At 40.8% G+C, this 25,244-nt stretch overlaps 1 protein-coding gene across 4 annotated transcripts in view; it reads right to left on the minus strand.

Annotated features, from left to right (window-relative positions):
- AHCTF1 (AT-hook containing transcription factor 1) overlaps nucleotides 1–24,542 on the minus strand; it is a 52,356-nt gene extending 27,814 nt beyond the window's left edge. For 2 of the 4 annotated variants that reach the window (XM_042876465.1, XM_042876488.1), the window contains exons 1-8: nucleotides 24,454–24,542; nucleotides 16,626–16,752; nucleotides 15,262–15,515; nucleotides 8,726–8,906; nucleotides 7,786–7,993; nucleotides 6,539–6,655; nucleotides 5,211–5,295; nucleotides 1,441–1,591 (exon numbers count right to left, since the gene is read on the minus strand). In XM_042876465.1, coding sequence (XP_042732399.1) covers nucleotides 1,441–1,591; nucleotides 5,211–5,295; nucleotides 6,539–6,655; nucleotides 7,786–7,993; nucleotides 8,726–8,906; nucleotides 15,262–15,515; nucleotides 16,626–16,746 — 1,117 coding nt within the window. In that variant the 5' untranslated portion in view covers nucleotides 16,747–16,752; nucleotides 24,454–24,542. Of the gene's footprint in view, nucleotides 1–1,440; nucleotides 1,592–5,210; nucleotides 5,296–6,538; nucleotides 6,656–7,785; nucleotides 7,994–8,725; nucleotides 8,907–15,261; nucleotides 15,516–16,625; nucleotides 16,753–24,143; nucleotides 24,183–24,301; nucleotides 24,385–24,453 lie in introns of those variants that run through there. The other 2 variants (XM_042876475.1, XM_042876483.1) reach the window with 2 other exon arrangements.
- Nucleotides 24,543–25,244: the final 702 nt, after the last annotated feature.

Here is a 25,244-nt window from a genome sequence, read left to right on the forward strand (position 1 = left end):
AACATTACAACAGATGTGTTTGTTTTTTTTTTTTTAAACAGCATATAAATAAACTTACTGCTAAAGAGTTTGTAAGCATAGGAATCTATTAGATTTAGAGAAAATATGGAAAGGTAGATCCAGATGTAAGTCTGAACAGAAAGAAAAATATCCAAACAACCCAAAGCAATGGAAAAAAATCAACATTGTTCAAAGTAGCCAGTAGAAGTGATAGCTGAAGGGACAAAAGAACAAAAACTGTTACGCAAACCACCACACTATACACTGTTATAGCATGACATCAAGCATAAAACAAAACCTAGTTTTTTTCCTAAGGAAGTCCCATTCTCTAATCTAGCAGCTGCCTGTACCAATGTCTTCATCTCTTGGCCTAAAACAGACTAAAACAACTCTAAAGTAACCAGAAAAAAATCATAAGTAACGGGCATATCACAAATACTAATTCATGCAAGCCTGTATCAACTGATATTTTAACAAAGGGTTAAGAAAAGCAAATTCACACTTGCATTAAAAAAAAAAAATTCTTCTTTTTTTTTTTTTTTTTAAAAAAAACTTTCCCCATTATCAAAATATTGACTTTTAAACATGCCTTTACTTTTTCACGGAATAAAAGTAAGCTGTGGCATTCAAAGTCAAACCACTTTTACCTGATTAGCATGTTTAAAGCACATTGTGTTCCCTCAGAAAGATCATCTTCCACAGGCACATACATTTTATTTTGTTAGAACAGTAAATATTCTACTACTGAACAAATCACTTTTTCATTTAAACAGACCAATGGCATTAACTGTCGTAGCACACTGAAGTTCCATTTCAAATACAATTATTTCTTTGAAATTTAATATAATAAGCAGCTTGGCTACCTAAAGGTATCAATACTTACTTAAGAAAGATACATCATGAATCTGAAGCTGAATATAAGAGTTTAGATTTAAAACTGGCTGAAGAAATGCAGAAAGAAAGGGACTGTGGAACTTCTTTGTTGTATTTATTGCTAGCAGCGATGACATTTACTACCCTTAGGAAAAAGCTGTTTTCTTTGCACTGTGCTAAAAAATTACGTTTAACTGAACCTACCTTTAATGCCATCCTCAGGTCAGAACGAGTAAAAACTAGCAGAGTGCATCAATATACAACTGCCAAGTTGCTTCTTAAAAGTTTTAAAAATGGCTCAGCATCAAAGATGTATACATACACTTTTTTTTTTTTTTTTTAAGAAATAAGTTTCTTAATGTCAGAAATCACATACTAAATACATTTTTCTCACTGCAATGTCAATTTCTGTTTGTAAATGTAATTCAAACAAGTCCTTCTTTTTAAATAAGCCACACAAGCTACTCTGTACTGATATTTGACTTTCAGACTGCGGGTACAGAATTCATTGTTCAGATTCCAAAAACATTCCTTTTAGAACAACCAAACACAGACATCAGAACAAACCTTCGTTAACACTGTCCTCTCTATCAATATGGTTGCGAAATTTTTCTACGGTCTGACAGCTGAGTAATTTAGTATTGCTGGTCTGTCCTCTCAAGGGAAAGGCTCCACCCGTGAGATCTAAACTGTATCTTTCATCACAGTATTCAAAACCCTGTGGAAAAATAAGAGAAGAAAGGTCATTTTGAGATGAAAAAGTACATCACACCTAAATAAATAAGCCTGTTTCTAACTACAGTACTGCTTCCCAAGAGATCAGTTCCAATAGTAAACAGAAATTATTTCTGACCAGCAAGATAATTTTAGAAAGTGTAAAACTGCAACGGTTTGTTGAATGGTAAGTTGAAAAGATGTTCCCCATTTTCAAAACGTGGCCTGATTCAGTTCAGAAAATGTTCAGCAGATTTCACAGAGTCACAGAATGGTTTGGGTTGGAATAACCTTAAAGATCATCTCATACCAACACCCATGCTGTGGGCAAGGTTGCCAATCACCAGATCAGGCTGCCTGGGCACAACCCTGGCCTTGAATGCCTCCAGGTCCTGCAAACTCAGGATTCTCTTACAGACCTACGCATGTATCTACAAATAACGCAATACAGATGCAAAGCTCTTTGCTCCCTGTTTTGATTATAGAACCCATGAAGTCAGAAAAGTTGTGGCACTGTAGTAGCTAAAGTTATTCTCAGAGGTATTACCTACATGCACACCACTAGGCTGAACACACACCCCTCTGCAGAAGCAGTGGAGCTTCTTACTAATTCACAATCCTCTTAACCATGTAAAATCATACTAGCTGTATCTTCTCAGAGACTAATGAGTGAAATCTCCCTTGGTTCCTTCACAGAACACAGCTAACAGCAGAAGAGGAAAACAGAAAAGACATGTGCAAAACCTACCTAAGATTACAAATTACTACAGAATGGGCCAACTGCTTTGAGATATTCAGAAACCTCAGCAGAACTGCACTGAATCTCTAATGCTGCCATGTTCTAACTGAACACTAACTGAAAAAGTCTTTCCAAATGCTGCATTGGCTCAAAACATCTACTATGAAAGAGTAATTTGTCAAAATCTCTCACACATTAGAGGAATGGGCAATCACCAACCACAGGAACATTAACACAAGTAAGTGTTGGAATCTGCACCTTGGCAACCCTGGACCTAGATACAGACTGGAGAATGAGAAGCTGGGAGCAGCCATGTAGAACGGGCTCTGGGGTTTCTGCTTGGCAGCAAATGAGGCATCAGTGTGCTCTGGCAGCCCATCTGTACTGTGGGGTGCACCAAAGCCAACACTGTGTGTAAATACAGACTTGCAAGTGATAAGTGGAAAGATGTTAAATAAATCCAACAGAATTTCAGATTATCTAAAATATGCTGCAAACAGCAATTACCATCACACTACACACAAATCCTTTTCACATACTTTTCTGCAAGTCTGACCTCTGGAAACTAAAGCACTAACACAGCAGACAAATCTTTCAAATTCCTATAAACCTTATTCAATGATCAAAAGGTCAACAGTATTTTTATCCCTGTTTATTCAAACTTCGCCTGACAAAAAGGAACAACCTAAAAATTTTCTGTCACTAGAAATGGACACAAAACTTTTCTCAGATGGTTGTGCAGGTAGATCTAAGTATTAAGAACTTGAGAAATTCCCTGAGAACTACAGTACGGAACAAACTGACTACATTAAATGTATTACCTTACATGTATGCCTTACATTTACTGCAGTGCACAGACTGTCCTGATGCATCTTTTGGGGTTTTTTTTTGGCAGTACATGTCAACAGTTTTTGACATGAAGCTACACACGTAAATGGCTTAAACTGAAAACTAGATGAAGAACCTATCTTTCCTCTCTAGCAGCTCCAGCTGTTTAAGTCTCTCTTTAACCACCTTGGTCACATTTCTGCAACACTCACTGAGAAGAAGAAACAGCACAGGAGTAGAATAATCTCAGATCCAGAGACTAGTTCCTGACACTTCTAAGAAGCATGCGAATGAATCACTGATTACAAGGTCTGTAGAGGGTTGCAAGTCTTAAATTAACTACACCACAGTTCTCACAGGTCACAAGCACAAAGTATTTGATCACGCTACTTAAAAAAAAGGTTATAACTGGAATTTCTTGTTAATAGGATCCATTTTTAAAACCTGCTGAAACATTTCAGTTCTCTGAGTTCACTTGTCACATCTTGTTCAAGTACAAAAGATGATGAAGACGAAGAAATGCTGAGCAGTAGAAGGTCCCATTTTCTAACACTGAAATACTGAGATAGAACAAAATAGCCACAAGAGAAATGGATACAGACAACTTTTTTCCAAGAAAAGCACACAGAATCGGGTACCATCTTTGTCTCTGTCAGGACTGTAGTTAAAAATAACTTAAAAGAGGATAAAAAACAAAGAAATAAAAAAAATGGAGAAAGATTAAAGATTTCTCCTATCAACCTGCCACAGCGCTCAGAGCACTGTAACAAAAGCAGAAGCAAACTATAATGAAAGCCCTTTTAAAACTGAAAATTCAATAAAGGTGTGCTCTGTTCCTCTAGAGCAAGCTATATTTATACCATAAAAGAAAACAGTCGAAGATAAAGAGATGGCATCCATATTTAGAACACATTGCATCACTTAAAGATATTTATATATGTTACCATGAGATAATGCATTTTGAAGAAACACCACCTTCTCCAGGCACGTTAACTTTACTTATTCAAAGGCAGCATTTACAAATGACAAAATAGCTGTGCTACATATAAGCAAAAAGGTCAGAATTTAAAGTCAAATTTTTGCCTTTGTTCAAAAGAAAAAAAGAACCATGAAGGGCACAGTCCCTATAAAACCCAGTACATAACACAAGAACGACTCTATTTAATTACATGCCCATTGAGAACATTTAATTACAAAACACATTGTATCAAAAAAGGAGGAATTAATTTTCTGAGTAAGATTATTTTCCTTTTAAATAAAAGGATTTCAAAAGAGTTTCAAGCATAGTTAACTAAAAGAACTTTTTTGGTACACAGAGTAACCATACAGATCCATCTTTTATCTACTAGACATAATTAACACTGGCATCTCACATACAATCATACTTCATCTATATTTTAAACACAACACCTTTGGAGACATTTTCAACTACTTATGTATATGCTTTTAACTAAATCATACCAATGTTTATTATATTCACATTCTGAATAAGAGTACATTTAACAGGAAATCCAATCAAGCATAAAGAGCAGTCTTTAAAGCTATTATGCTTCAGGATCAACACTTCAGACACAATAGGTGTGTTTTCTTCACAGTTCAGCTGACAAAATTCCAAAGAAAAATAATATACAACTATAGATCAGAAGAAAATAAAGATACATGACTGTATCCTAAGAAAGGATGACAGAAACTTATTCAAGTCTGCAGTTTGCTAAAACAAAGCTACTCGTAGCTTTACCTTCTCTGACTACTTGCATTAATTTGATGTTTTGGTTAAGAATGATTTTATCTGTAGAACTTGTTTCCACTTTAGGAACTGAGGTCATACAGGCTCTTAGCAGACAAATTCAGTTGTAACACATAACACTATAGTTTAAAATCATATGACTTATTTTCAAAAAGTCTGGACAAAGCTCATGACCAAGCAGACTTAGAGAAAAATTACTGTTTCAGGGCATCTCTGAATTTTGATGGTAGACATTACTGTGTCAACATCACTGATACTCCTTCAGAGAAAATTACTGTTTTTCTGTTTTCACATACACACACACCTTACCTCATACATGACCTGTCCTGATGCCAAGCGTTTTCTGTCACCAAATGCTAATTGCAACAGATGTAAACTCAAAACATCACCTTCACTGAAAAAAGTACAAATTAAGAAATTTGATTAGAAACTGTTTCATTGTCCTCATTATCATTTTTTTTTAATTTTTAAATCAGATCTACATTGAAATTTTCTTAATAGCATGCTCTAGCAGAAAAGAAAAGCACCGTGTCTCTAAACATGACAATTGGTCACATTTAGCTGCCGAAACAGAAAGGATATTTGACACAACAGCTTCAATAGTGAATGCTACACGCACAATCTGAAAGCTTCAATATTTTGTTTAGACTAAAAATTGTTGAAAATAGTTGTCTACATTGAAGAATTTCTTAAACCAAACTTTCTTTATGTAAAGATTTAAGAGACTGCAATTCTATGAACAGCTGAACTGACTACATAGCTTGTTGATGCTGAAAGAAGGAGATCTCTCCCTTATCCCTATCACAAAGTTCTAATCCCTCTCTTACACACCCTAAACACTTTCACATACTGTTCTGCTGGACCAGTATTTGATCAAACAGCATTTATTCTTATGCTGAACAATGACAGTGTTCTGCCAGGTGAGCTGAATTAACTCATGGAGGTCCCAAAGACTGCTAAAACTGGAAGAAAGTCATCAGTGATGCTATTCTTTTATCAGCACATTTAGTGTTCTAGATCGGTAGCCTAAACTACTTTCAACAGTATTTTAATACTGTGGTGTAAGTATCACACAAATCACGAAGCATTCATCAGGAAACAAAGACAGTAATTGCAAGCACAAAAAAAAAAAATGCAATCTCATTCACTGCTGTATCACCTTCTTTCAAAAACTCCGAGCAAAATAGGAACTGCAGGAACCCAAGGCTTCCAGAACACTAAAAATACACCAACACAATTCTACACCAGTAATTTAAATAAATGCAGGAAAGAAAAACTCAACATCAGAGTTAAAACTAAGTACATAAAGAAAATGACTACTAGCACTTAATTACAGGAGCTGCTCTAACAGTACGCCTCCTCTATTCCATTATGCTGGCCTACAACCTCAGGGGTAGACGTTTTCATGGAAATAAATAAGAGGCATTACTTCTGGAGCAGCCTAACTAGAATGGCATTCTGTACCTAGTTAGACCCCAAACTCTGGAACAAGTCTGCAACACAACCAGGACAACGTTTCTTCACGGCATAAACTTAACACGTTCCGTACTCAAGAGAACCTCCCACATACATAAAGAAAATAAATATACACATTAACTTAATTCAGTGAAGCATAACATGTACTTGTTTATATTCACCTTTCTTGAGTAGATTGAACAGCCCACAAGTAGCAACAATTGCGAGGATCATTTTCAGGTTCTTGGAAAGTAACAGCATAGACAGGAATCCTTCCTCCTTCAAGTTGAGAGTGGTACCTATAGGTTTAAAGAGAGAAAAAGACCACATGTATCCATTGGCTCTGTTTGTAGAACAGTTGAAGCATCTTCTGATGGAGAACCTATGTGCCCATCCTCAAAGCAGAGGATACTCAAAATAGAGCCATACTTCTAATTCAAACAGTTGAGTCAAGGAAGCGACTGCTTTGGTTTTTTTTTTTTTGTTTTGTTTTTTTATGGAACAGTCAAGAAGTGAGGAGATTATTGTCTATCAAATGCAGTAACCTGTGCTTATTACCTTGCCTGATATACTTCAAACCAGCTTCTCCTAAATAATTACTTCAACTGGCACACAAGAGATTATTCTCACTCTCGTAGGTTATTTAAATATAGAAAATTCTTCTTACAAATTCAAAGCACTGCCAAACAGAGGTAGCTTCTTGTTTCTTTACCTAGAATATGCAGACAAGCTTTTATATTCCAGAGTTAAGAACTTTATTTCTAATTCTACAATCTATCCTTGCTACCATTCCTCCACTATTTGTGTGCCCAATAATTTCTGATGGGTCACCTCAGAATTGCTTAAGCAAATCTCTTCCTGAAGTGGATCAAACAGATCACGACTGTTCTTTGTAATCACCCCATAATTCTTCCATCATCCCTTATTCTAGTCTCCAGTCATTCTAAGGAAACTTTCACTCACATGCCCTCTTTCCTTGCATCAGGTCAATCTCCTATTTCAGAAAAGGCTGAAATAGGAACAAAAATATTTTCAGTCACAGATCAGCTACTGATGTTTCACTTCACACTAGTTTCATCCTGAATGCTTCAGAGAATATTGTAACCATGTTCTTAACATATTCCAGGCTTACAATTTATGTCCTACAGTAACTGGTTCTTAAAAGTGAGTTTCGTCCTATAAGCATCAGCTCTGTCACACAATTAAAATAACCCCAGAGTTCCACAATTTCTCAATTCAAAGACACATAAAGAAAACAAAACTAGTCCACTGGGGAAAACATATTACTCCGTGTATGACTTCATAGTTATTTCAGAAGAGAATTTCTAAACATTCCATGATTACACTGAAGAATTTCAGTCCCTGAAAAAGTTCTCTTTAGCATATTTCCCTACAAGTCCAGACTAGCCATGCATAAAAGCCTACTTACTCCCGCTTCAAAGTTTTCATATTCCATAGTGACAAGTAGCCATCTGAAAAACCCACAACAAGCAGATTGCTTCTGCTTATGTAGCACAGGGTTGATATTGCTGTTCCTGAAGGATTCTGTACTTGAAAACAGAGATGTCGTCCCTCTCTGGTCACAGCTTCTCTTCTTTGTGGAACTTCAGCGGGAATTCCACTGACAACTTCTAGGTCTACGTACACAAAATCATATAATAAAATAATGTACTATTCCAGTTACTGTGCAAATTAAACATCAACAATACAGATAATCTCATTCTACTGTCCCAAGCAAAATAACCATTTATGCAACATAAATTTACTATTTCCATTTCATAGGTATCAAAAAACAAAGAACTCTCAACTTAGAAGAAGTGTAACCACAGAGATCTCTCATGAACTCTCTATGCCAAGAGTGTGAGACTCCTGGTGAAACCACCTGAAATGACAACTACTCCTGAAGCTACTGTTATAACACAAGTGTATGCAAGCTGAATAGGCAAACCAGGTATTTCTTCCACCCCAGTGCATGATTTTTGACAAGTTGGATTTGTTCTAAAAAATTATCGACAATTTGGCTTCCATGTTAGTTAGCAGAAACAAAACAATCCCAGGAAATATGGCACCTCTAACAACTTCTCATCAGGCAGCTGCACTGTCTCAAATGATAAAATTTCTATACCTCACTGGCAAAAATCAGTGACATAGGGAACTGTCAGAGTGGGAGGGTGTTTTTTAGAAAGAACAGTAAGACGCACCCACCGTTAATCAGTTCAGGACTACATGATGTCAAACCACTAGATGCAATCAGCAGTCCTAAATGCCTACCTGCTACTACCCTCATAATTGGATACATAACGTTCACTTGAAAGACATGTTTTCTTACATTTAAATGAATATTTCAAGCTGAAAAACTGCAGGCTTACCTGATGCTTCTATTTCATTTTGACTGCAAGATAAATCATCCAAACAAAGGTCAACCAGAAGTACATGTCCAACATCTGTAACTACTGCTGCCACTCCAAAGAGCCATCGCAGACTCTGATGTAGGTGCTGAGTGCTCACACTGGCTCCTCCATGATTAATTATGGGTTCTATAGCAGTTACCTACAGGAAAATTGCAAGTTAACATTTAAGCTGTTTGACAAGCTAAATAGAAACCATTCAAGAATGAAATCCCAATTAGCGCATCAGAAAAAAAGTAAATGCACAGTCGTGATATTTAAAAGCAAAGCACTGATTTCAATTATTTGAAGAAAAAAATATCAAAATCCTGCACAAAAAGCTGCTGCGGTCTACAGATATCCTACAGTTAGTTAATTGAATTAACTCCAACTTAAATGGTACACACTGTTGTTACAGTTTACCAAGTTCTATACTTAGAATATTTCTATTTTCCTACTTCCTATGCTAAGAAAACTTTTAAAATTAATTGCATGTAAGAAATTTTATTTAACGAATGAATAAAACGACATGAAAACTAGTTCTCCCAGTGCTCACAGCCTATTAGCACTGTGATACAGTCTGTGCCTTCTTTATGGAGCAATTAATCCTGGAAATCATCCAGTGACATTAATGACAGGAAAATCATCAGAAGTCAGCACAATCAGAGAATTACAGTAATTTACTATGTACATTCCGTAAGATAAAGTGACTAAAGGTGTAGCTGAGGAGAAAGCAGCGAATACTGTCTACCTGGATTTCAATACAGGCTTCAACACTGTCTCCTATAAGATTCTCACAGACAAACAGTTGATACTTGGGCTGGAAGAAAAGACTAAGGTGGGCTGAAAACCAGATATAAGGCCAAGTTCATGGTATGGTGATCAGTGTCATCAACTCCAGTTGGAGGCTGGCATCAAGAGATATATGAAGGCTCCTCCAAAAGTAATGTCTCTGGTTTTATTATGATAGCCCATCATGTCAGAAGTGGATGTTGGTGGTTTGGCAGAAGAGTATGAGCTTTCCCGGCAGTATTCCATTCCATGCTGTTTCTGTGTGACAGCTGGCAGCAGAGGGGCAGTCTGCCACAATGGCATCTGACACAGAAGTGCATACGAAACATAGAGGAGGGACTGAATTGCACCATGAAGAAAAGTGGCATCCTCTAACATTCATCGGTGCTTGCTGAAACATCTATGGAGACCAAACAGTGGACGTGAGCACAGCGAGATGGTGTGTGGTGTGTTTCAGCAGTGGAAACAGCATTTCACCTCTGCTGGTACAGATTTTTACAAGCACAGCATGCAGACTCTCATTTATCGCTGGCAAAAATGCATAGCTAATGGTGATGATTAGCTTGACAAATAGTGTTCTGTAGCTGAGAACTTCATCTATCAAATACTGCTATTGCACTATTTGTATCTGTTGCAGTTTCCATGGAAACACACGGGCAGCATTACTTTCAGAGCGACCTATGTATCCCACGAGTCTCATCCTCTTTAACATAATTACTGATCTGGATGAGAGGGAAGAGCACATGCTTGGCAAGTCTGACAATGACACAAAAGTAGGAGGAGAGTCTAACTGCACTAGAGGGTCACGCAGCCATCCAGAGGGACCAAGATATGCAGGAGAAATGCACTAACAAACTTTGGGCAGGTCAACAATGAGAAGCAATCTGACCAGAAGCAATTCCAGGCAACAATTCACTTTGGGGGTAGGCCATCTGGACAGAAGCCTTGCAGAAAAGGCCTTGGGTTCCTGGCAAACAACCAGGGACAACCTTGTTGACCACAAGCCAGCAGCGTGCCCTTACCACAAAGAAGGGCTATGAGATCCTGGGCTGCACTAGGAGTGTTGCCAGAAGGTCAGAGGAGGGGATCCTTCCCTTCTTGTCTGCATCACTGCTACTACTGTGCCCAGATCTGGGCAGCCCAGAGGAAGAGAGACACAGACATACTGGAGGGAGTCCAACAGGGGACTGCAAAGTTCGCTAAAGGACTGGCACACCTCTCTGCTGAGAGCTGGGGCTGTTCAGTGTGGAGAAGAGAAGGCCTGTGGGAATTTTATTGATGTACAGAAATTCCAGAACGGAGGATGCAAAGAGGTCAGAGCCAGGTTCTTTTTAGCTGTGCCCAGCGAGAGGACGAGAGGCAATGAGCAAAAAATGGAACACAGGAGGCTCCGTCTGAACATGAGGAACCTTCTTTTTTTACTGCGCAGATGACTAAGCCATGGCACAGGTTGCACAGAGACGTAGTGAAGTTCCCTCCTTGCAGACATTCAGAGGCCATCTGGTTCCTTTATGCATACAGCAGTCTGCATGTAACTTCATTCTAAACTGAAGCAAGGCCTTTCAGCACCCACACCACACACGTCCGAGGACAGCACTCACCCCTACACTAGAGATACAAACACCTGACAATGCCTGCACTAAAGCTACACAACAAGACATTCAAGGTCAGGCTCCACCAGTCTCTGAGCACCCTGATAGAGCTGTAGGTATCTTAGTTCAGTGCAGTGGAGTTGGGCTAGATGACTTTTAAGAGTCCTTTCAAACTCAAATGATTCTATAGAAGAACACTATTCCACTTTCTTGCAAAACGCAAGGCAATGAAAACAGGAAGCTTTACATCAACAACAGCTTTACATCAAACTGAAAGAAGTGATCAAAGTAGTCCTCTTCCTACACGCATTTCTTTTTCCAGAGATGGAAAATAACTGAAGATCCAAAGTTTCTCCTGTCCCACATTTGTTAGGACTACACTGCCTGACAATCTACTACAGGATTTATCTTTTATACTTGTCACAACACTTCTAATCTTAGAAATATCTACAGTTATTTAGACAACTTCATTTTGTACAATTTTGCCCATGACTGAAACTAAATTTCCAATCTTCTCTACTCAAAGCAGTACACCAAAAGCTTTTTTTTTTTTTTTTTTTTTTAATTCTTTCTCTTCCAAGCCTTGATGACCATGATGAGAGCAAAACACAGTACACACTTTGCTACAGAATTAATCACGATTCAAACATTACTTTTAATTTTTCTCTCACAATTTTTTTCATTATACAACAGGTTCTTTTCAATTTTGGCATGAAGCCTTCAAAAGATGTTTCCCAGTTTTAACACTCCAATTTTCTGTGTAAAACCCCTGAAACAGAACATTTTTCCCTGTTGTATGGGCTAGCTTTTCATATCCTCCCAGACACTGCCAACTCATTCTGGGAATGAACAAAGAGAAGCCTTCTCAGCTCACTGAATCTGAATGCTACCCTTCTGCCTCATACAAACCAGGAAATTTTGTAAAAATACTGTTCAATGGTTCTGAAACATTCAAGCATTGCAAAACAATTTAATTTAATTAATGTTTTTAATTCAGATTTGCTTTTACTGGAATATAATTCAAATAGTACTGCATTAATGCTTTTAGCTTTCTGCTGCATTTTACCAAGGGCAATTGATGTCTCCACAAAATAGAAAAAGCAAATTTTCTTTCCTAAGTTTGCAAGATTTTTGAATCCTTTACTCTGACCAAGTGAACATCTACTCTTCCACTAAAAGGCAGTCACACAGTTGCTATAACTACCCTGTAATACTATGTTAATAGTTTAGCAGCTCTGACCAGAGGTACTATAAATTAAGCTTTACAGCTGTCTACGGAAGATATTTTCCACAGTCAAGACAGCCCATAAATTAATGTGCTCATTAAACTATTAAAGTAACAACACAAACTGCAGAAAGATGCTAACAGATGTGCGTTTCATTTTTAAAAACAATCAGTGCAAAAATCAGAAACACGTAGGTAGATTAAAATATCAAGTTATATACGTGCTGGAAATAATTCCAGAATAATGAAACACCATACAGACAGACAGTGACCCACTGCAAATGTTATCTACTTTTTGTTTACCTCTACTCCCTCTCACATCTTAGAATCTAATGTTTCAATTAGCAACACCCATCCTGTCCATCAACCTAATGAATCTAATAGCAAAAAGATAGGAACTGAAATTAACGCAACAGACCAAACATTCTTGTAATCACAAACATTCAGGGCAGAATATCAAAAATTCAGACAAGCTTTGGCTTTACTCCAAAGTCCAAACCTTTATCACAAAACAGTCAGCTTCTCCCCAAAAGCTTCCTCATATTTTCTCCTGAACAGTTTGTTACACAACAGGAAAACTCCCTAATACAACTCATACTATATTCACTTTCAGATGACTTTCACACACACAGATTAGGTATGTTACAGTGAACCCTCTTAACCTACTTTCCTCCTTCTATCACAGCTTACTCTGTTTAGATTTAAGATACAAAAACTCAAACAAAGCTACGACATTCTTCATAAGGACAACTTACTGATTACACATTAGTCAGCACACAGCTGACACGCTACAGCATTTCAAATAAAGTACAAAAAAATAAGACCACCCATATCCAAGCAAGTCACATCAAATCATGGTATGCTAAGCCGAGTAATAAACAAGGATTTAGCTAACATGATAAAAACACAGGGAACCTTGATGGCTTAGTAACTTAGACTTCCATTAACAAAATGAGAGTAGGTGACATTACATCACTTTAGCTCATGGGTTAAAGACCCACATGGAACAGAGAAAAAAAAAATATTGTCAATACGTCAGTCTATACTGTCTACAAAAAAGTGCTCACTAGAGATTCAAGGAAGACCATTGGGAAAGAAAGGACGTGGGAGCAGCGTGACATGTTGATTTAGAACATTCAAGTAGGGGAGTGATTTAACATAGAACTATTGTAAACCATTGATTAAAGAGAGTGGTGGTGAAAGGAGTTAAATCCAGCTGGCGACTGGCCACAAGTTGATACTGGGGTTTGTCCAATTCAGTATCTTTATTGACGACTGGGATGATGGCATTGAGTGCACCCTTAGTAACTTTGCAGATGACACCAAGTTGGAAGGAACTGTCAATCTGCCTGGGGGTAGGAAGGCCCTACAGAGTAATTGGACAAGCTGGACCACTGGGCTGAAGTTCAGCAAGTCCAAGTGCCGAGTTCTGCACTTCGGCCACAACAACACCAGGCAATGCTACAGGCTTGTGGCACAGTGGCTGGAAGACTGTGTAGAGGAAATGGACCAGAGGGGTACTGGTTGACGCTTGGCTGAACATGAGCCAGCAGTGTGCCCAGGTGGCCAAGAAGGCCAATGGTGTCCTGGCTTCTACCAGAAATAGCACTACCAGCAAGGAAGTGATCATCTCTCTGTATTCATCACTTGTGAGGCCACAGCTTGAATACTGTGTTCAGTTTTGAGTCCCTCAATACAAGAAAGACATTGAGGCCCTGGAGTGCGTTCAAGGAGAAGGGCAACAAAACTCCTGAGGGGTCTGGAACACAAGTCTTATGAGGAGTACCTGAGGGAGCTGGAATTGCTCAGTCTGGAGAAGAGGCTCAGGGGTGACTTATAGCTCTCTAGAGCTATCAGAAGGGAAGCTGTGGTAAGGTAGGGGGTCAGACTCTTCTCCCATTTAACTAGCAACTAGACTAGAGGGAATGGTCTGAAGTTGAGCCGGGAGAGATACAGGTTGGATGTTAGAAAATACTTCTCTGGGAGGGCAGTCAGGCACTGCAATGGGCTGTCCAGGGAAGTGATGGAGTCACGAACCCTAGAGGAGTTCAAGAAATATTCAGATGTTGTACTGAGAGAGATGGTTTAGTGGGAAATATTGGTGATAGGTGGACGGTTGGACTGGATGATCTTAAAGGTCTTTTCCAACCTTGGTGATTCTATGATTCATTAAAAAAAAAAAAAAAAAAAAAAAAAAAAAAATCAAACTGATGATCAACTTGAATGTTTTTAAACAATCACCCAAGCATGTCAAATATGATTTTGGTTTGTTTTTTTTTTTTTTTTTTACTTGCCAGGACCTAAATTGTGATAATAAATTCAGAAATTATGATAAGGACTTAAGATATTTATTCAAAGTGAGACTTTGAATAATCTGTCAATTAAGCCTGTAAAGGCTTTCTTTTCTATCCTAGATCAACATAAATAGATATTCAGATCTAAAGTCACCTCTGTGCTAGTTTGAGATTCATGGGACTATGTCTAAATTGTTTATACCACAACAGCTATGGAAAACTGAGATACTTTGAAGATAGTACTTGTGACCAAAATTAGCCACTTCAGAAATGATTACTACAGTCACTTCGAAGCTTTTTTTTTTTCCCTTTTTCACTCTTTAACAGAAAAAAAAAGTGATCTGATTTCTTTTTAAATTTGACAATTAGAGAATAATAAACAGATAGAACCTAGTTTACTACTAATATAACTCAAAATATAATGATACTGCTATGCCCAACATGATATGATTATCAAGACTCTCTTTATTGGATATTCTGCAGTGACAGTATGTTAATGTGATACAGAAAAAAACCCACCTCCTACAAAGAGACATTTTAGAACTTTTCCCAAAACAGGATTATGCAGCATGTAGCAAAATAAAAGTTTCATTTCTCTGATTAACAAGTACATACCCTTCCTGGAAGAACAACCGCTTTAACCACTCTTGATATTCCAAGGTCATACAGACAGAGAACACTTCCTTCTGCTTCTTCCAATCCAACCAAGAGCCCGGTTCTTTTCTGCCAGGAAAACTCCTTTACCACACGAACAGTTGGAGGCTGCTCATTTACTCCACTGAAACGATATGCAGAGAGCCTCTCTCCTGTCACAGAGTTCACCACCTCAAGTTGAGGACCACATGCCAACCATGCCAAGCCATTTCTCCCTGTAAAGACAAAGCAAGCTCGGTTCATTTTTCAAAAGACTGAAAACAAATCAAGACACTGTTCTTTTCCTTCAACAGATGTATCTAACAAAAGAAGATCGACTAACCTAATTATTTAAAATTACCCCTTGAAATTCTCAAGAAATACACCTTAAAATTAACAACCTTGCTACCTGGTATTTACACATAAGAATGGTTCTGACTGAGATAAGAATTGCAATACACTGGTCCACACTCTTTACACTGTGTTTGGCTTGTCTTTGCTAAAAATCATCCGAATACATAAGGGCACTAAAGTCTTCAAGCATATTTCCAATGTATCAGACCTTAAACAATTCACTGATATATCCCTCCTGTAAGAACTTGGAATCTGACAAGAAAACATCTTGAAGTAGCTATCAACGCATAAGTAAATTACAACTTTTACACGTGTTGATTACAGAGTCAAACATATTTTGCTTCATACAACTACTACTTATGGTAAGGTAGTAAGATTTTCCTTGGTCTTTAAAAAAAAAAAAAAAAAAAAAACAGCCTAGAAATTCAGATAGGCTCTCAGTTCTACTTTCAGATCACCTAGAAAGTGAACTGTCTAATCTGCTTAGCTGCTACAGAAACTCTCACTGGATACTCATCCACATCCTATTAAACACTTTGGAAATACGGCTGCAGCACTTAACAGTCTTATCCTCCTCCTTCTGTTTTACTCAGTTTTGAAAGGAAACATCCATTCCTTTTGTCTATAACATTGCAGAACTACTTCCACACATGGCATCATGACAATCATACCACTGGTGCAAATAAACGCAGCCTTAAACAATGCTATTAACTAAAGGACAGATTTTAATGCAATTAAAAATTGAGGAGTGCTCACTGATTCAGCATATTTAAGTAACTGATTCTATTAGCACAGCACTGGCTTAGTCTTTAATGCAAGCTATAATTTCCAAACTTACCTAATGCTCATATATCAGCATTTTTAATAGTCCTTTTTGTTCTAAGCCTGATGTATCTCACCAGCACCAATCTGACACAGCTGACACTATAACCCAATGCCTCTAGACAATAATCATTTTATATGAAGAGCAAATTTTAAAAGAAAATGCTCACCTGCAGAAAACTTTCCATGCAGCACAGAATCAAGGGTTATCTCATCCTCCCCAAGTGCCTGAATAGTCACCTCAGGAAACTGCAGCAGACTGCTCGTTACCTGAGCTCTTAGGTCTTGCATTCTTCACTGTTAATGAAGAAAAAGAGTGAAAACAGAGTCATGTCAGACATAATTCACAGAATTTTCATCTGTATATAGCATACAATCTTCAAAAAAGAAACCAAATGCACATAGGACCAGTTTTTGACCTTACAACAGAGCAAATGGAGAGTCATCTCCTTTTCTATTACCTACGAAAATTTTCAATAAGAAGTGATGCACAAGTACGCAAGGATAGGTAGGAAAACAGCAATAAACCAAGCTCAAGTCTACTCAGCTACAGGATAGTAAGACAGAATCTTGAAAAAATCGTATTTAAAAAGCTTCTGAATAACAAGCTTCATTTGTCCTTTATTTTTACTTCAGTAATTCTAGTAATTTCATAATTAAGCCTTGTTCATTTTTTTGCATGTACAGTTGGAGCATTAAATGCTAAATTCTCAAATTCTTCACAAAAACATACAGTTGATATTTTCACATCACTTTTACAGCTCGTCAGTTAGAAAATAGTTTTCCATATACTTAAGATGTAAGCACAGAACTCTGAAACACTGATTCTTTCTGTACTCAAATTCCTTATTTGATTTCCTTCCTTGATAACCTGTTCTTATCATATTTTTGCAGTACCATACAAAATTTCTAGTGCTACTATGCAGCCTCCACATTTGCACAGATACCACCCAGAGCTTACATTTCAGTATGTCAAGACTTTTTTTTTTAATATGAAAACTTAAAATGATGAAAGGATTTACAAGATGAAGTAGGTGGCTAAATAAGAGATATTCCACACACGCAGAAATACAAAATACGTATAAACATATTTTGCAAGTTCAGTGATTTATTGGAAAAACTTCCGGAAGACAAAATCGATTATCTTGTTTAAATGACAGTTTTCTTCACAAAGTCTCAGAAAGACAACAGTACATCCAATTCCTGAGTGTTACACACTCACTAACTCAGGCATCAAACAGAATCCTTATCCTACGCTACCAACTATCAGAGACAGCAATTTCAACATGCACACAAAGCATACTGCATTAACTGCAACAAATACTTTGTCCTGCAAATAAAGTTTTATTGTTCAGCGTGCACTAACAACTATTTGCTGTACAGCACAGGTCACAGCCTGTTTTGAAGACCAGACTCTGCTAACAACAGGCTCGTTTTAAGCGAACATTACTTTATAAACATAACTTACATGAACTGCCCTTCTATGGATTAGTACTAACCTCTAAAATCTGGGCATTGGAATCTACTGTATCTAACTAAAGTCACAAGTACTGCATTTGAAAATATACTACTGTGCCTCCTAACAGCATTCAAAGTCCTTCTCAAAGAACAAGGCAACACCTTGAGAACAACCACTGCCTCTGGCAAAGCCGGTACTGCAGGTCACTGCTGCAGCCAGCCAGCCTGGCCACTCTGCCAGCCTCCATAGACAGTTCCAAGTGGGACAACCCATTTGCAGTCAGTTGGATTTGCTTTTGGCGAGTCACGGAATGGTTTGGGGAAGGAACCTTAAAGATCATTCAGTTCCAACCCCATGCCATGTGCAGACAGCTTCCCCTTGACTAGGTTGCTTAAAGCCCCACGCAGTGTGGCCACTCACATCCCACCTGTTGGTCCTCTACAGCCATGAGCACCTCTGGGCATGGGGCATCCACAGCTTCTCAGAGCAACCAGTTCTAGTGCCTCACAACCCCAAGTAAAGGGTTTCTTCCTTATATCTGGTCCAAACCTACACTTTTTTAAAATTTTAATCTCCCACCACACTTCCTGATGAAAAATTCTCTCTCCGTCTTTCCTGTTAGGCCCTCTTTAATAATTAATCATCATTTAGCAATGAAAACAGAACAAATTTCTGTGCTGGGTACAGATGCTCCTGAGAGCAAAGAGCTCCACCTTTCCATCAACAGCCTGGCTTAGTTCAATTGCAATGATTTAACGACTGCATTTTACAAGTAACACATAATCTCAAACACTAAAACAGAGATGTTGGGCTGGTGAATAGTATCTTCTAAATGCCTTCAATGCCCAACTGCCTTCACAGGTGCCTTTGCAATACTGTGTTGCTGAACAAGAAAGGCAGAATGACCAGAGACATAATCAGGAGAAGAAATTTCAGGAGAGGAAGAACAAGACAGCCAGCTGATACATCTGAAAGAGCAGAAAAAGGAAGCAGCCAAGCAGAAAAATAATATTCAAGTCAAATACTTGAAGAAGTAATGTGGGGATACACTGTATAACGAACAAACTGCCCAGCAAAGCACACACAGGAGATAACAGACTAGATGGAAGCAGGAGATAAAATAGATATGATAAGTAGATTGTACCTACCCAAAATGCTTTTCATGTACCTGGATATAATGGGATATAATGTGTGTTCTTATTAATCTGTGTGTTGTGGCTTTTTTTTTTTTCTTTTCCTGTCAATAATCATTACTTGCTTTAGAAAACAGGTAAGGCAAGAAGATAAAGAAAAGAAAAAAGGATGTGAAACACACAATTTGCTTTCAGAGCCCTGAACTGGTATTTTGAATATAACAACAGTCTAATTCACTGTTTTCTTCAAAATAAGTTACTGGCACTAGGGGAAGGCATTATTTTTTTCCCCCTCCTGATTCTACTAAAAGTTAGTAATGGAAAAAATATTGAAAGAGAACACACCAGATTCCTGTCAGCACATCCCTCCAGCCTGCTCAAGTTCCTCTGACAGAGGCACAACCTGAGTGTACCAGCCACTCCTCCCCATCTGGAGCACCACCAAACCTGCTGAGGATACACTGCCTCGTCATCCAGATCATTACTAAAAGTACTGATTTTCTTAATCATTACTTCAAAAACCCCAAGATAGCCTACTGTAAAACATCCACCTGGCTGATCCTTTGATGGAGAACACTGATTCCAACAGCGCACACGGAATTCAAAAAACAGAGCATGATTGTAGAGAATAAGCCATAAATCATTTTCAGAAATAAGCACTGACATCTGATAAATAAACTTGTGTGGTAAGTACGTTGTGATAACTAACACAGAATTTTGCAGCAGCTGCAAGATAAATTTGATGAAAAGAGTGAACGTGCATCTTCCAATAGAAAGGGTGACAGGATTTAAGGCTGATTCTCAATTGCATGCCCTCAGTGAGTCCTTTCTACAGTACACAGCAGGGCACTTATCAGCCCAGTGCCATCACAGACGCAGCTTAAGCAATGCTCCAACACCTGGATCATTCCTGTAACTTCAAATTTGAACATGCTGCAGCTATTTTAAACGCACATAGAAGCATGAGAAAATCATAGAATCATAGAATCACCAAGGTTGGAAAAGACCTAAGAGATCTAAACTAAGACCTAAAATGATACATACGGCACCAAGCATGCCCACATTTCCTCTGGTAAGCCAACAGTAATTCGACATTTTTTTCCTAGACATCTGGCTCAGCCATATAGAACTAGAAAGATAAAGTCCAGAAGAGAATTATCAACAATATGCAGAGTGGTCTGATTATTAGAAAGTTTGATTAGCATTATTCTACCAAGTTAAATCAGTAACTATTGGGAAATTGGAACAGATGAATACTTGCTCACAAGAATCCTGTGACTAGTTGAAGGCACAAGACATCTACTTTAAAGAAATACATTCAAGAATAACTGCATTCCTGGTCCCTCAAAAACAATGACAAGCATTCCTCCTGTCTATCAGAAACCAAATTAGTGTAAAATGTCCTGCTGCATGTTCAGGAGTTAAACTGGAATCCAACCTTTCAGCTGCATCCCACACCCAAAGTGGCCTGTGTACACATCGTCCAATTCACCATTCTCCTTTCACCATGGCTGCTTATGACTCAGAAACTCCATGAGCAATTCCTGAGGCCAGAAGTCCCAGACTCATGACAGGATTTTGAGTTAAGAGATTCCAGAAGGTGAGAGATTACATGCTCAAGTAGAATCATGTGCAGCCAAGTCAGAGTTCCGGGACATCAGTTCTGAATCATTTTTGAACCATTCAGGTTTCAAATACAAAGTGTTATCTGCTTTCTGAAGAAAAAGCTCAAAACATGGTCAGTCACACGCAGCTGTGATTTCATAAACTGCTGCAGGTTCACTGCCATGAGAGAGGCCTTGCTGCTGCCTCCCATCACTCCATCTGCATTGTGTTCAACTCCCCCATATTCCTGCATCTCACCTTGCACTGACTGCAACGCCTGCAGGCAATACTTTACAAGCCAAGGTATTTTACTAAGCAGATTGGAAACTAACCTAGAAAAGTAAGTCGTTTTCTGTCAGGTTAAAGAGTTAACCAGGCCTGCTCTCAGCAAGCACAAAACCGGGCACAAGAAAGAAGGCAGGACAATGTAACAAGAATAGAGAGAGGGAATTAGCCTTCTCCATTTTATGGCAGCAAGCCATTATGCCTCATACACGTGTGAAATGATATGTCCAGCTTGCAAGGAAAGCCCTAATAGTCTTTACCTTTAAGAAAAGACACTAACCAAGACAGTCAACTCATAACTCCATGTTTCATGTAAAGACTCGCTAGATCAGGGGGGCTGGCAGCAGACAACAAGCATTATCTTTCATTCAGCCACTTGTGGAAGCTAAAGGGATTTCAAGAAGCGTTGCTTGGCAATCAGAAAACAGACAACACTGCACAACATCACTCTGGTCACATTTCCTATAGAAAAAGAATAAAGAGTGGGAAGAAGCCGAAGAACATAAGACAAAGGCTAAAGAATCACAGAATGGCTTGGGTTGGAAGATCATCAAGTTCCAATCACCTGCCGCAGGCAGGGCCAACAACCTCCAGATCAGGTTGCCCAAGGCCCCATCCAACCTGGTCTTGAACACCTCCAGAGACAGAACAACCACAACCTCTCTGGGCAGTCTGGTCCAGCATCTCACCGCTCCCTCTGTAAGGAACTTCCCCCGATATCTAATCTAAACCTTCCGTCCTTGAGCTTAAAACCATTCCCTCTTGTCCTATCACTGTCTACCCTTGTAAAAAGTTGATTCCCTTCCTATTTATAATCCCCCTTTTAAATACTGAAATGCTGCAATGAAGCCTCCTCACGGCGTTCTCTTCTCCAGGTTGAACAAGCTCAGCTCCCTCAGCTATGTTTTTTAGAGACAAACAACATCCACACGCAAGGATGGCAATTTCAGAATTTTTTGAATTAGCATTGACAGCTTCCATGACATTTTCTCCAGAAAAACAGGAAGCAACTCAGAATATCGGAAGAATAGAAAGAAAACACTTCCTGCACTTCAGTAGTCAGGTTCAGCAAATTAGCACTTTGCCATGTTTTACTCCCACAGAAAGAGAATTTAGTCAATGACTTAGCATCACTGAGATAGAGAATTTTTACCCTAATGTTTTAAGTAAAAACCCTACATTTAACTAAAAGCCTAAATTTTAGTCTAAAAAGCCACCAGTATAACAGGGACAGTCGCTATCAGAATTCTAGAAACAGGGTAACTTCACAGAACCATTAACATCAAAAAAGGCTGCTAATCCAACCACCAACCTATCCCCACCATGCCCACTGATCTTGTCCCTCAGTGCCACACACACACAGTTCTTGAACACCTCCAGGGTCAGTGACTGCACCACCTCCCCAGGCAGTCCGTCACAACGCATTACCACCCTTTTTGAAAAGTTTCTCCTATTATCCATCCTGAACCTCCCTCCATGGCTAACTTGAGCCCACTCCCTCCCATCTTGTTGATAGTTATACGGGAGAAGAAGCCAACTTCTACCTCACCACAACCTCACTTTCAGGTCATTGCACAGAGCGATAAGGTCTCCCCTGAGCCTTCGCTTCTCCAGACTGAACAATTCCAGTTCCTTCAGCTGCTCCTCATTAGACTTATGCTCCAGATCCATCCCGAAAGCCTGCCTTAGAGGGGCTGTGTGGATGCTCCACAAGCTCTGTGGAGCTCAAGGGAAGCTGAGAAGCACAGATCCCCAGGAGAAGGTGAGAAGAGAGTTTCAGCCCTTTGTCCCAACAACCTCCAACAGCTAAAATCCTGTATCTGATGCAGACCACAGATCTGACTTCCCTGCTAAAGGGAAAAGCATAGGAAACCACACCATACTAGAGTGTCACAGCATGGCCAGCTCACCCAGATAACCGCTATTCTCTAACATGACAATGCTTATCCAAGCACTACAGTCCCTTCTTTAACACTGCTAAGCCAACCTCCTAAAGTCAGCCCTCGAATTACACTCTTCCCCCCTCCTTCTGAGGCAGGTGCAGGTGAGGACTGCCCCAGCAAAGAGCATGCTCAGCCTACCCAGCTCCCAGAGGATAGCTGGCGAGGTGCTCCCCAGCAAGGACTTCCCAAACACACTTTTCACAAAGAACAGCACTAACAGAATGAGTGGCACGAGAGTCCACAATGCTGGCAAACAGTCCTGGGTTTCTGGGGACTCTCTCATATCAGTTTAAGCGTTCTGTTCACCGCACAAGTGGTGGGTGAAACAATACCACCCCAGAAAATGCCTATCACCATCATTTCTCTAGAACTGAAGCTAACAGCCTACCAGGTAGAACACACAAAATTAAGCGAAGCCTGATTAAGTTCATTTGGCTGTGTTACGAGAGCAATCTCGAGGTAAATCAGTGCAATATGGCAAACTGATGCAGAAGGCGTGAGGAGCTGTCCCTGCCTGGGCAGATCACAGCCATGCCCCAATGGTTAGGAGCTGCCAGCCAGGGCCGGTGCAAGCACCTGCATGGATGGTACTCACCACATTTCACCACACATTTTGAGTAGGACTCAGCATTCCCTAAATTTCACATTATTTTACTACACACAATCTAGAAAGGAGGTATTAGACCCAAAAGACAGACACCGTGCTTCTCTGTGCTGGCAGAAGCTTCAGCCCTGGAGTCACAGCTTATGAAGAAATCAGGCACTTTAGCCTAAGTCAGCAACTCAGCAGTGTGATGTGCGCCCCGTGCACCAACCCAGGGCCGCAAAACGCTCAGCACCACGCCCGGGAAAGTTGGTGTGTCAAAGAGCGAGGGGACGGCGCAGGTCAGGGAGGAGCCGACCCTCGGGGGCTCGCTTCGCCGCCGGTTCTGCTCCCCTCACTGCTCCCAATAGGGAGCCAACGTCCCACCCCCTCCTAGGAAATCGCACCCGGAGAGAGGGGCGGAGAGGGTGGGAAGAGAGAAGGAGAAAAAAAAAAAAAAAAAAAGAAAAGCGAGGGAAGGGGAAAAGAGGGCCGGCCTCTCCCGAGACGCACTGAAAGCGGGAGGCGCGGAGCGGCCCGCACGGGCACAGGAGAGCCCTCGGCCGCCTCCTCGGCTGCCCCCTCAGCCTCCCGCCGCCGCCCCCACACGCTGCCCAGGCCTCACCGCCCGCCTCCCGCCGCGGCCGGGCCACGTGCGGCGCGGCCCGGGGGTCACTTACATAATTACATAAGGTCCGCGCCCCGCCGCGGCCTACCATCCGGAAAGCACCCGGTACCTGCCGCCGGGGGGCGGGCAACGCCACCTCCGCTTCCAACCCGCGCAGCCGCCGCCGCCGCCCGCCCCCTGCCCGCCACGGCCCGTTTTCCCCGTACGTGCCGATGAGGGCGGCGGCATCTCCCGCAGCGGTTAGAGCGGCCTCCACCTGCCCCGTTCGGCCCACCCGCCTGCGCCGCCCTCCTTGCCTGCGCAACCGCGCGCGCACCCCACTCGCCTCGGCTCCGCGCCCCTCCCCCGCGCACGGCACCCACCTCGCTCGCTCACCCGCCGCGCCGGAGGCGGGGCGGGACAGAGGGGGGAGCGGGGGGCGGAAATCTCGCGATGACTGTCTCCGCTGTCGCGGGAATTTTCAAATTCGCGGAACCGCGGCCTGGGCGGCGGCCGTCTGCGCACTACGTGTCCCGGCGTACCGTTGCGCGGTCACTTCTGCTCCCTGAGCCGGCTTCCTTCCGCCGCGGGGCACGCCGGGAAGCGTAGTTCCCCACCTCCATTTTGTCTCGGGCACTTGCCGCAACCGCAGCTTCCTGGCAGCGGGCAAGACGGGCGACCCCCGCCACGGCAACACGGCCTGCTGAGTGCGCGCGACAGTTCACCTTTAGCACTAATGGGGAGTCCGTCATGGCGGTCACACCGAGCCGGGATCTGGGGGCTGCCCCATCTGTGTGTGCCTCTCTGACCTCCCGACCAACTCGAGCATCCTCCTGCTGCCCACAGTCGGCCTCGGCAGCTGGGCCCTCCGGTTCTGCAAGCTGAGCGTGGAGAGTGAACTCTGTGCTAAGAGCTTTGGCGCCTGTCCCTGGGCTTGTGCCAGCACAGCTGTATCAGCAACAGCTGCAGTGTTAGCAATGTCACTGAGAAGTGTAGGAGCAACTAAATTGCAGTGAAACTCGAGCTGGTACCGGGATGTGAGGTGTCTGCTACCCCAGCAGTTCTGCATTAAAGCTCACACTAGAGCAATCTGAATGAGGTTTACGCCCGGAACCATTGCCAGTAACAAAATGCTCGTAAGAGGACTGTAGTTTTGTAAATAAATGTGTTTCCA

Source organism: Lagopus leucura, unplaced genomic scaffold (assembly GCF_019238085.1).
Source record: "Lagopus leucura isolate 7727_CA_CO unplaced genomic scaffold, USGS_WTPT01 Super-Scaffold_73, whole genome shotgun sequence".
NCBI lineage: Eukaryota > Metazoa > Chordata > Aves > Galliformes > Phasianidae > Lagopus > Lagopus leucura.